Here is a 12,715-nt window from a genome sequence, read left to right on the forward strand (position 1 = left end):
ATTTTTTGTATGAATATATAGGCTCAGGTGTTCCGTCTTCCTTACCTTGTTAGTCTCTGTGTTGTAGAAGAAGTTGGCCCAGTTGGGATCTGTCTGCATGAACCTGAACTCAAACAGCTCTCTGAGACACAGCTGGAGGATTTTAAAACAAATCTGTGGAGAGAGGAGAGTTGAGAACATTATTGACTGAAAAAGAAACACCCTTACATAATAATGAACAAAACTCTGTTGGTCTATATATCTGTCCATCCTCATCCAGGGTTCTCCTTGGTGGTTTGACCAGTCGATCTGAGCTTTGCACATGGGCATTGACCACTGGCAAACCTTTTTTATTTTTTTCGTAATCATTTACCAAATGACTTGATCATATTACAGTGTCACACAAAAGCATCAAAAGTAGCAGATCTGCAAGCTTGAAACACGGCTACTTTTGCCATTTCTTTATTTGAATCCTGAAAAGTAACAGTTTTGGACATGAGGTTTCCACCCGACGAAGACGGGTGGAAATGCAGGACGTGAGGACGTTGATTTTTCACTTTTCCCCCAAATGTAATAGCTATTTATTAGCATGTTTTTGCCACAGGCTATGGGATCTGTCATCACAGTCCCATAGCCCGGACGGTGGGTGGAAATGCAGGTTAGAACTAGTTTAACATTGTAAATTAATTTGAACCTTGATGTTAGAACACTGCAATACCGCACTCTATTTAAAATACCTATCTATCAAGGCCCTAAATACTTCAGTGTCCTGTACACTATAGTAGTACAGTGGTTCACAACCTTCTCTGGATCAGGGCCCACTCGAAAGTGTTTACAGCCCACCGATCGGACCACTTAAGATGGTAAGTGGTCAGATGGGTGGGCCGCATGCATTTTCAGATCATGTTTATTTTAATGATCGATCAATCGAATTATGTTTTTTTTTTTCAAAGAAAGTTACAATTTTAAAGCACTGTATTTCGATAGTAATTATTGCTATATAGTGTTTGTTGTTCAGTAACAGGGGTCCCCCTCTCTCACCAGCTCTTAAATAAACAGAAAATACATCTTCAGGTAGGTGACAAAATCAGCTATAATTCTGTATAGTGTTCCAGTTCCAATTTGTCTGCTCATTTCTTTGTGTCATCACATCCAATTTCACTTGTTTATTGTGTATCCTGTTTGAGTTCTCTATCCTAATTGGATACAATTGGTATCCCAAACTGGGGGTCGGGACCCGAAATTAATTTGGAGGGGTCCCCAGATGATTAACTTAATGTGCAACATTGTTTTCTCACTCAACAGTAAACAAACCAACATACAGTATGTAAGTGTATACAGGGTATCTGCACATTTCCAGAGTTACAATTTAATGACTTATAAGACCTTTTTAATACAAAAGTGGCAAACATTGTGAAAATAGCCATTCTACAAGCTCACAAGGCGAGGCGTTGTGAGCTTGTAGATCGGCTATTTTCACAATATGTATATCTGTGGAACCGAGTCAAACTAAATGTAATGCCTCAACTCCTACAATTCCAAGTGCTTGTCAGGGTGGGGGGTCCCCAGTTCAAATATGATTATTTTGGGGGGAGTCAAGGCCTGAAATGTTTCGGAACCCTTGCCCTAGACAAATATCCACTGTGCTCCCAGCTGTTCAGTGCGTGCGTGCGTGCGTGCGTGCGTGCGTGCGTGCGTGCGTGCGTGCGTGCGTGCGTGCGTGGCCCTACGTGGTTCCTAGTCTCCTGGTCCAGGTCTACACAGCGGTCCAGAGGGACCCCCTGGACCAGCCCCATGGTCAGGACCCTGCGGGCCGACAGATCATCGATCACCTCCGGGATCTCAAAGTCCTCCTCTCCCTCCAGCAACGACCTGAACATCATAGACAATGCAAAACACACAAAAACACAGGTATTATAATTTATAATACAGTGTTCATCATTATTTCGTTAAGATACTGTTTTTCATAAGTCTATGATGAAGTGGAGTTGTAGGCTATAATGACTGCAGGGTTTGGAAAATAGCACTGGATTGTGGTGCAGTTTGTTAAAGGACCACTTCACCCAATTTCAACCTTCTTGGAATCTGTGTCTCAGAGGAGGGCTGTTTACAGTTCAGAAACCTGCCTACCAGTGACATCATCGGTAGGCAGGTTTGGTCATTTCCAATCTGGGATTGGAACCCATTCAGTAAAAAAAAAAAGGATGTTTTATATATTTTTTCTTAGTTTTTGATTCTGGGGGCACCACCTCCCTTTTCTTAGTCCACTTCATCTGGGGTGATTCTGTGTTTATTCGTACTAATAACACCACTACATGTTTAGGGTCTTGACTCTTTTAAAGTGTATTATTAATGCAAGAAAGAACAATGGCTTCCATTTCAGCATGCAAACTTTCCAGGGATAGAAAGGCTGTAGTTTCTATTAGCTTTGAATCCACATCGATGGTGCCATTGGTAGGCAGGTTTCTGAACTGTCCACAGCCCACCAATGAGACGCAGAGTGTGTAGATAGAAATTGTAATAATCTTTTTGAATGAGCATTAGTGAGGTCCATGATACTGTATGGTTGAAAATGAACCAGTTTTCCTGCGCAAGTGCTACCATTTTTACCATTGAGCTAATAGAGGCTGCCTGCTTGCTCAGGTTTACTTGGGATACACTTTAAACTGTATCCCAAGAAAGTCACAGTCTTGGTGCATTGGCATCGTGTCCTGTGCAGTGTGAAATGGTTTTCAACCTATCTTCATATAATAGGTCCTCACTATTGCTCATGATAAAATGGTACAATTTTTTTCTACTCGGTCTGTGTCTCAGAGGAGGGCTGTGGACAGTTCTTAAGGTCGTAACTTAAGGTCTTGGGAGGACAAACACACTTTAAACTGTATCCCAAGAAAGTCACAGTCTTGGTGCATTGGCATCGTGTCCTGTGCAGTGTGAAATGGTGTATGACGGTCAAGGCTGCCAAGTGCCAACTGAAAATAAATAAATCACTTGATCCAAACCTGAACTTCTTGGCACACTCCGCCTCTCTCTTGTAGTCACACTCCCACGCCAGCTCCCTCTGAAGAACCTCTAAGCTGCTGTCTGCAAACAGACCTGCAGGAAGAGCCACAGTGTCATTTTCAGTCCATTTATTGTAGCAAACACCCCAACAAATGTGAGGTTCTCCAAGTGGGGTCCTTGAGGGGGTTCCAGGGGGGGCTAAATGATTGGTAGTTAGAATCCAAATGGACACTTGCAAGTCTGTACCTCAGAAAGTGTACAAATTTCTACACTCTCTGAGTTATGTGGGTCGTAGTCTAAAGGCCAGTCCACACCAATGCAACTCCTTGCAACATGCAACCAACTACTTGCAACCATTATCCCCAATAGCAGTGTACTGGCCTTTAAACCGTTTTGACTGACCTGCCCTAAAGTTTGACTCACCTGCCCTAGTTGCTTATTTTGGGATTATTTTTATAGACCTGGTTGCTTAATTGTTTCTCTCCAGCAGATTCTGGCAACACTACTGGCTACGGCTAATAACAATAGCTCCGTCTGTGAATAACAAGAGCCGGCTACGGTCTGTGATCCATGCTCCCTGACTGGGACGCTGGACAGAATTTTCTGTTACAGTAAAATCCATCTAAAAGTACCACACAACTGAAAAGTATCGCGACTATGACCACAAGTTAGAAAATTGAAATTGAAAAGTTTGAGAAAAATTGCTCTACGTACATTGTGAGCTTGTAGAAGTATTAATCAAGTATGAGGCTTAGTACAAGACGTCTGGGCGCGAACACTTAAAACAGGGATTGAACACTGGTTATTGGGATTACCTTTAATATTGTTCGGTCTCTGTAGATTAGTATGGTCTTGAACTGCTCTACATGTAAAGTGATTTGGCGCCATAAAATGTATTGAATACATAGTTGCATCCCTTCTTTCCTTGCAGAAAAGGAACTACAGTAAGTACACTACCCTCTCACACCTGTATACGTATTTATTTATCAGGTGAAATCAATAACGGATCAAAATGTTTTCATTTGGATTCACCCGGTAATTCACAGTATATTTCTGTGACAAATAAAGAGCACAGAAGAAATTTGCCACTGGTAAAAGAACTGGTAAAAAGATATTACATTAACACATAGTTTGCCAAGATGTACTGTAATAATTCAAAGAGCAGAAGACGAATACAGAACTGATGCCAGAGGTAGCCACTTAAAAATAATTGTGGATGTACTGTAGGACTGCTTTGAACACAGAAGTGGTACACATAACAACCCTGGCAGTAAGTCATGTCCCAGCCTCCTTCAGGAACGTAGTTTTACTGGAAGAATTACTTAAAGACTAATATCCATCACGCATTACGTGACGCCACAAATAAGGAATTACCGTTAACATTTCATTTCACTCTTCACGTTCATATACAAAACGTGAGTCGTCATTGTGTCCTGAAGTTGGCGAACCCCTCATGACTAACGGTGGTAACTGTAACAGTCATCTTGTGTTCTCCTGGATCGCATTCCCTTAATTGCATTGCGTTGCACTTACTGAAATTGGCTTTTGGCAGTCGAGCCGTTTCTTGGTTTTGATGCAAGCTCATTACCTACGGTTGTAATAATTGGACATATTGATGTGGCCTCATCCAGTGGATCTCAAACTTTTTCATGCCGCAGACCCCCAAAATGATATGTATTTGGCCGCAGACCCCCATCTCAAAATATTCAGGGGTTCCACTTGTTAATATGACCACTTGATAATTTTTAATTTTTAACGCAAATCTTCTCTTCTGGGGCACAACAGAAATTCAGATGGGGGGTCCGCGGCTAAATACATATCAATTTGGAGGTCCTTGATACGAAAAACTTTTGAGAACCAGTGAGTTGTGCAACCTCTGTGTTCAAAGCAGTCCGTCGTCGACAATAATTTTTAATGGGGTCTCTTTATGAGGGAGAGCTTGTGATGCAAACATGGTGCAAGTACTGTAGAACTCTCACCGCCTGGCAGCACCACGCTCATCCTCAGCACTGACATCAGGTTGTCGATGTCACTGTGGATGCTCTCTGCCACCCCTGGGTACTGGAGTACACAAAATTCATGTCAGATCCTGTGTCTAGGTGAGACATGACCTTTGACACGATCTCAGTGTCTCAATAGAAGAGCAGGGAGACAAAATACAACCACCCCAATTGTATACGTTATATCGTTGTATTAACATACTCTGCCATACATATTGGACAACATTTTAATGTATTCATAAAACAAAAGTTACATAGTGCCGCTTTAAGCCCTATTAACGTCAATGTATGACAAATTGTGAAAATAGCTACAAGCTCACAACCAGTTGCAATGATGTCAGCTAAATATTGTGAAAAATATAGTGCAAAAATGTGAAAAATATTAAATGTAAAATCTTTTGAAAATAATATATATTGTATATATGTCCAAAATAGGGATGCTAGGGTTAATGTTGTTAAAAACAAATCTAATGCTAAGTAGGGCTGTCAACTATTATTATATTTTGCATAGAAAATGATATAACTGGTGTCAGTACCACTATAGCCACAAGAGGGCGCTTGCCGCAGATTGTCACAAAGAAGCTTACAAAAGGTAATGTGAACCAATATTCATGTCATGTCTTAGGGGTTAACTGACTTTGGACAGGTGGAAAACTATAGCTGGACTATTGCAGAGTGATAGCTCTACTTCAATGTTGTCAGACATGAAATAATGACATATGTAACCTACCGGACAAGTACATTAATCCTGATAGTGTTTCAGTAGTACAAATTGCTCAGTAGTGCAGATCGCTCAGCGATGTTCAGTATCAAAGACTGTCAATTCAACCAAACTTTACCTGATCACACATCCCCCCCCCCCCCCCCCCCAATGTCAATGATTATTTGAGGCTTGATTATTAACTGGACAGCCCTAGTTACCCCCAATTATAATAACAGTGAGTAAAATAAACAAAAAGGAGGGAGATAGCTTTAGATGGTTTATGTGTGTGCGAGCGCGGGTGCGTGCGTACACAAACTGTGTCTTACCTGGATCTTCATGGCGATCTCTCTGCCATCTTTTAAAACCCCATGATGCACCTGGCCTATAGAAGCTGCAGCGAATGGTTTGTCTTCGAAGGACGACATTTTCTCTCTCCAGCCTGCACCCAGCTCCTCCTCTAGAACTTTCTGCACACACAACATTAGTCGTGATAAATAATCTGTTGTTTTATGGAGTGTTACATGGAAATGGAGTCTTACACAAAATATACACACTGTATCCATGAACTGCAAGGTGTTTACTCAGTCCAAATGACACACACACACACACACACACACACACACACACACACACACACACACACACACACACACACACACACACACACACACACACACACACACACACACACACACTTTCATGTTCAAGGGCTAAGATGCTTGGTGGAAACAAATTAAGATTTAAGTTTATGTATGTAAGCAGTCACCAGCTCAGTGGCCTTGTGGTTAGAGTGTCCACCCTGAGATTGTGTGGTTTAGGGTTCGATCGCCGGCAAAAAGACTACAAAAATGGTACCCAATGCCTCCCTGCATCATGTCCATGGGGTGTACTTGTACATCAAGCTGCCTCACGCTACAGAAACAGGATATAGTGTAGGCTCCTGGCCTGGGCAGCATGGCTCAGGAACCTACCGTACTTACTTTTACTTATGTACAGTAAGTAGTCCAGGAAGTGCAGAGTGGCGTGTCAGAGTCAGGAGAAAGTGTGAGTCACATTTATTTTTAAAATAACTATTTCTCCCGAGTTGTTCTTTGTCTGCGACCCATGTCGGGACATTGTGTGACACATCTGGGTTCCCAGCTCCACTGTTTGAGAAACACTGGACTTAATACACAGTGGTGTAAAGTAACTAAGTACATTTACTCAAGTACAATTTTGAGGTACTTTTACTTTACTGGAATATTTCCAATTGTCTATACTTTTACTCCACTACATCTCAGAGGCAAATATTATACTTTTACTCCACTACAATTTATTGAAAACTTTAGTTACTCGTTACTTTGCAGATATAAATTATTATATTATAAAACATACATTAACCACTTCAGCCCCATTTTATACCTAGGCTATTTGAAAATAGCCGATCTACAAGCTCACATTGTGGATCTGCTATTTTCAAACATTGTAGTACTTTTACTTTTGGTACTTTAAGTACATTTTGACACCAATACTTTTGTACTTTTACTCAAGTGAATTTTGAATTCCGGACTTTTACTTGTAACAGAGTGCTTCTACATTGCAGTATTGATACTTTTACTCAAGTAAAACATTTGAGTACTTTTTCCACCACTGCACTGGACTTAATACATGACTCAGAGAGTGACCAGCGGAGTTCCTATCAAAGTGATAAGGACTCACGTTCATCTGCCAGACAGGCATGAAGTCAGCACTCTGCCTCACTCTCTCAAAGATCTTCTGGAGCTGGGGGTTGATGAAGCTGTTGTCTGGGTGAGGAGAGAGAGGACAGAGCACACGGACATACTGTAAAAAACATTGGTTCTCTAAGTGGGGTCCGGGGACCCCCAGGGGAGCAGGGGGTCCCCAGCAAATCATTCATTTTAACCATTTTAACCCCATTATCCACTCCATTTTATACTTTTGGCTATTCAAAAATAGCAGATCTACAAGATCATAGGGCGGCACAGAGTGTCGCACTATGAGCTTGTAGATCTGCTATTTTTTGTGCACATTTTGTGCAAATATTTTTAAATATTTATTTTAAAAATATATTTTAAAAACATTTGTAACTCAAATCTTTGCTTCTGGGGGGTCCCTGGAACAGAATATTTTGGGATGGGGGTCCGCGGCCAAATACATATCATTTAGGGTTAGGTTAGACATGGAAAAAGTTTGAGAACCACTGCTGAAAACAAGAGGAAAACAATGTTCTTTCTTTTAGTCAAAATATATACATATATATATATATATATATCCCTTAGCCCTGTTGCTGCTGGTTATACCCAAATGGTTACTAAATGCAAAACTTTGCATTTTAATAGACTGTTTGTTCCACACACTTGACCTTTAACTGTGACCTTTAATATGTACTGTGTAGTGTAGGTACATCAATTTATTAAAAATAGGTTAAATGCATTGACTGCACATTTCTTAGACTCTAGTTTTGTCTCTAGATGTACGTCTGTCTGATGTATTGTTGTGTTTTTGTTTGTTGTGTTGCTTTTTTGTGAAGAGGACCACAACAAATGGAAATAAGCCCTCTGGCTTTATTGTGTTCTTATCCTCTGTGATGCTATGACTGTATGTCGGGAAAAAGTGCTATTGGGCTCTTTTTTTTAATGTGATATCACCAAATAAAATCAATCAATCAATCAAAATAGCAAAACTAAAGAATGCTGCTTTGGCCTCGCTCAGTGTAGTAGAGACCTGCTCTCTGGAATGTAAAGAGAATTCAGGGGTGCAAAAAGTTAGAATACATTACATTACATTACAGTCATTTAGCAGACGCTTTCATCCAAAGCGACTTACAATAAGTGCATTCAACATAGGTAGGGAATGAAAACTACTAATCACCAGAAGTCTTAAGTGCATTTTCTGCAAAAACAAGCAACTACTAAGAGTATACCTAGCGCTAAGGTAAAAGTGCAATATATCAGCTACCTACTTTCTTAAACAGATGAGACAAAATAGCAAAATCAAATGAGCAGGAGCTAAAACAAATCCAATAAAACAATACAACAATAAAACAAGCGTTCGTACAACTAGTTAACAACAATATGTGTGAGAATATGTGTGATTAAGAGGTTTCTGCCCGATAGCAACAATATAGTGTAGAATAAATCACAAAGCATTTTGTGGACACACAAACGCACACATAGTTGTTCACGTCTATGTTTGGTCACAGTGCGTATCCCTGTACCAATGTCACCCAGACACCATCCTCTACTATAACTACTGTAATGTACTGTACTATTAGCAGGGTTAGGGTTGGAATCCGGAGGAACCGAATCCCAACATTGGACATTCCGGAACTGGTCTTTATAATCACACTGTCAGAGCTGGTATGTGGACTTCACGTCTGCTATACAATTACAATACCAATGGTTCTCAAACGTTTTAATTTCAAGGACCACTTTAACTCTGAGAGTGTACACATGGAACCAAATGGACCCCCCCATAGGAATCGTTAAAGGGAACTGTTAAGGATTCTGACCGTCAAGAGGAAATCGTTAAGGAACCGGAATCGGATCCAAACCCTAACCATAATTCAATAATTCAGAGTCACAATCTGAACCACAGTATGTACAGTCATTACCTTGTATGCTGAGCATCTGGCCGATCTTGAGCGCGGCCCCTCGGACTTTACACAGCGTGTTGACTATTCTCTCAGCGTTGGCCTCCGACAGGAGAGGAGAGTCCAGCAGAGCATCTGGGAAGGAGAGGAGAGGAGAGGAGAGGAGATTGGGTTGATTTCGTCGACTAAAACTATGACAAGAAATGACTGTTGACTATTTTTGAATAGCCATAAAATAAAATAATGGTTATAGGCTATAGCTAAAAATCAAAAATGACACAGATGCGTTCCTGGATTGAATGGGTTAACCCTTTAAGACCTGAGGCGATTCTTTTTGGGGAAAAAAACTAAAAACTAAAAATTCAAGATTTTTCAAAAATAGCAGATCTACAAGCTACATGAGCTTGTATATCTGCTATTTTTGAATAGCCAAAGAAAGCTAAAGTGACACAGATGCGTTCCAGGTCTTAATGGGTTAAATTAATGTTTATATAGTAACAACTAATGTGACACACCGGATTGAAAGGTAATAAGATATAACAACATATATATAGGTTTAACTAAAAAATACTGGGGGAAAAAAGGTGAGTGACGTGAAGGTCGGTATCCGGACAGCAGTGCCAAACCGTCAACGCTGGGACAGTGGTACATCATTTAACGGCGATTAAAAGCCTTTGACAACACTGCCCGACAGGTTTGTTAACAAGTTGATTTAATACCAGTCTGCTGCTTGGCAGATTCTAACAAATTAGACAACATCTCATGGGTCTAGTAAAATGTCCATCTGCTCTGCTACATCCTGCCAACTCTGGACTGCACTCAACCATTCTGTGTCGTTAAGGGGGTTGACAGTAGAAAAGACAGCGAGCAGGAGGTCAGAGAACATGAGGATAAGAGTTACGAGACATGAGAGACTGAAGGCTTTACCTCCTTGTCGTTTGCCACCACCCAGGGACTGTTTCGCCACCTCCGCGATGGCACCGAAGCCCAGCCCTACTGCCAGTCCTGGGGAGGGACAGAGAGAGCGCAATCAGATGAAGCTGCCGTTAGTCCTGTCCAGTGGTGGAAAGTAACTAAGTACATTTACCTAAGTACCGTACTTAAGTACAATTCTGCGGTATTTGTACTTTACTTGAGTATTTCCAATTTCCAATACTTTTACTTCTACTCCACTACATCTCAGAGGCAAATATTGTACTTTTACTCCACTACAATTATTTGAAAACTTTAGTTACTAGTTACTTTGCAGATATAAATTATGATATTATGAAACATACAGTAACCACTTTAGCCCTATTTTATACATAGGCTATTTGAAAATAGCCGATCTACAAGGTGAGCTTGTAGTGTTCGCTTAAAAAAAATATATATTTAAAGATTTGCACACAGTTTCATGACTTTTCAAAAAATAGCAGATCTACAAGCTCATAGCGCGGCACTCGGTGCCGCGCTATGAGCGTATGTAGATCTGCTATTTTTTGAATAGCCAACGAAATCAAAAAACGTGATGCGTTCCCGGTCTTAAAAGGGTTAAAAACAAATTCTTACCACCAAAGTTAACCAGCCTGCTGATCCTAGTGGCAGGAACCTTCCTCTCTCTGGCGCGATCACTCAGCTGGGGAGAATAAATAGATGACACCCGTGTGATTTATTTATTTCACACACCAGACATTCAAATCATGCTGAGGCAACAAACCGTCTGAATTATTAATAGTTTAACCACTAAAGGTAGTTCACCCCAAAAATGTCTTATTTTCTATCAATTACACAACGATTTTTTTTTTTTTTTTTGCATTCCTGAGACAATAGGTTGATGACCGGGTCATCAGTCAGTAGGAGACTCAGTAGGATAGGGATGCTAGGGTTCAAGTGGTTAAAACAATGGCCCCGATTCACTAAGCAATTTACGACCATATTTTGATCTTACCGGCATTTAAGACAATTTTCTTCATGCCAAATATTGTCTTAAATGCCGGTAAGATCAAAATATGGTCGTAAATTGCTTAGTGAATCGGGGCCAATGTTTCTTAACCAGGGCACTAGATCAGTGGTTCTCAAATGTTTTCATGCTAAGGAATTTGGCCACGGACCCCCATCTGAAAAAGGTTTTGTGCCAGGGACCCCCAGAAGAGAAGTTCAAATTTGTGTTAAAAAAAATGCTAAATTCTTCAAAATACTTTCACGATTTAAAAAAAATTACAAGCTTATAGATCTGCTATTTTTGAATAAAAATGTATTAACACATTTAGCTGGGGGACCCCCTGGAACTCCCTCAAGGACCCCTGGGGGTCACCCCCGGACCGCACTTTGAGACCCACTGCACTAGATGTTCTGATATAGCTGTGGACAAACATAGAATAGGAACAATGCACTATCAAATATTTGGGGTTTCAGTTGTGAACCACTGGTTTTTATTGTGTGCCACAAGGTCTGAAGGTCATAGCCAGGTTATAATCTTGACTTATATCACAAAGGGAGAGACATACACACACATAACATAGTGAGTATCTGACAGATGTTACATAACGTCTCTGTCGGGTGGAAACCTCATATGTCCAAAAACTGTTACTTTTCAGGATTCAAAAGCATCAAAAGTAGCAGATCTACAAGCTCTAAACTCGCTGGGTTTCGAGCTTGTAGATCTGCTACTTTTGATGCTTTTGTGTGATGCTGTAGTAGTGTAGTATGATCAAGTAGGGCGTTGATTTACGAAAAAACAAACACACACAAGTTAGAATATGGAGATAAGAGGTTTCTGCCCCGACAGCAACGATAATATAGATCTATTCACAATAAGGGTCTGGACACCTTGTCAATGTTTCACCTACAGGGTGTGTCAGGAGGATCTGTCACACATGCCCATGTACGGATCATGGAAAGAGGACTTTTGCGGTTTCTGCCTCTTCAGCATGGAACGAGCCTCTAAGTATCTTGAAACTAGAGCACTTGAACCCATTGAACGCTTTGACATCCAGAATGAAAGAGGCAGATTTTATTAATAGATGCTCTATGCTTTTAGGTTGACAGGTTATTGTAATAGTTTTAATTTAGTTTATTCTAAATTGTATTGTGATGCTTCTTTCTCAACATTTTTGTAAATCTTTGAATATATATTATTGATTATATATATTATTCTTATTATACATTTTTAAAGCGAACATTTGTAACTCAAATCTTTGCTTCTGGGGGGGGGGGGTCCCTGGAACAAAATATTTTGAGATGGAGGTCCGCGACCAAAGACATATCATTTTGGGGGTCCTTGACATGAAAAGGTTTGAGAACCACTGATATAGAAACATAGGTTTTTTCAAAGAACTGTTAGGATTTAAAGAGATTATGTAGAATCGGTGATGGGACTTTCTCCAGTTTAAATAAAGGTCAAATAAAAAATATAAAAACCCAATGTACTAAGTGAAATTACTAGGGGTGTAACGATAC

At 40.4% G+C, this 12,715-nt stretch overlaps 1 protein-coding gene across 3 annotated transcripts in view; it reads right to left on the bottom strand.

Annotated features, from left to right (window-relative positions):
* The window catches only part of coq8b (coenzyme Q8B), a 28,224-nt gene that overhangs the window by 6,834 nt on the left and 8,675 nt on the right, over positions 1 to 12,715 (bottom strand). For all 3 annotated transcript variants that reach the window (XR_014601327.1, XM_084065072.1, XM_084065071.1), the window contains exons 5-13: positions 10,826 to 10,892; positions 10,205 to 10,282; positions 9,299 to 9,412; positions 7,384 to 7,469; positions 6,012 to 6,152; positions 4,962 to 5,043; positions 2,982 to 3,075; positions 1,710 to 1,851; positions 46 to 153 (exon numbers count right to left, since the gene is read on the bottom strand). Coding sequence is in view for 2 of the 3 variants with exons in the window: in XM_084065072.1 (XP_083921198.1) it covers positions 46 to 153; positions 1,710 to 1,851; positions 2,982 to 3,075; positions 4,962 to 5,043; positions 6,012 to 6,152; positions 7,384 to 7,469; positions 9,299 to 9,412; positions 10,205 to 10,282; positions 10,826 to 10,892 (912 nt within the window). In the remaining variant the exon portion in view is untranslated. The remainder of the gene's footprint in view (positions 1 to 45; positions 154 to 1,709; positions 1,852 to 2,981; positions 3,076 to 4,961; positions 5,044 to 6,011; positions 6,153 to 7,383; positions 7,470 to 9,298; positions 9,413 to 10,204; positions 10,283 to 10,825; positions 10,893 to 12,715) is intronic.

The sequence above is a fragment of the Gymnoscopelus microlampas genome (assembly GCF_963454915.1).
Source record: "Gymnoscopelus microlampas genome assembly, chromosome: 8".
Lineage (NCBI taxonomy): Eukaryota > Metazoa > Chordata > Actinopteri > Myctophiformes > Myctophidae > Gymnoscopelus > Gymnoscopelus microlampas.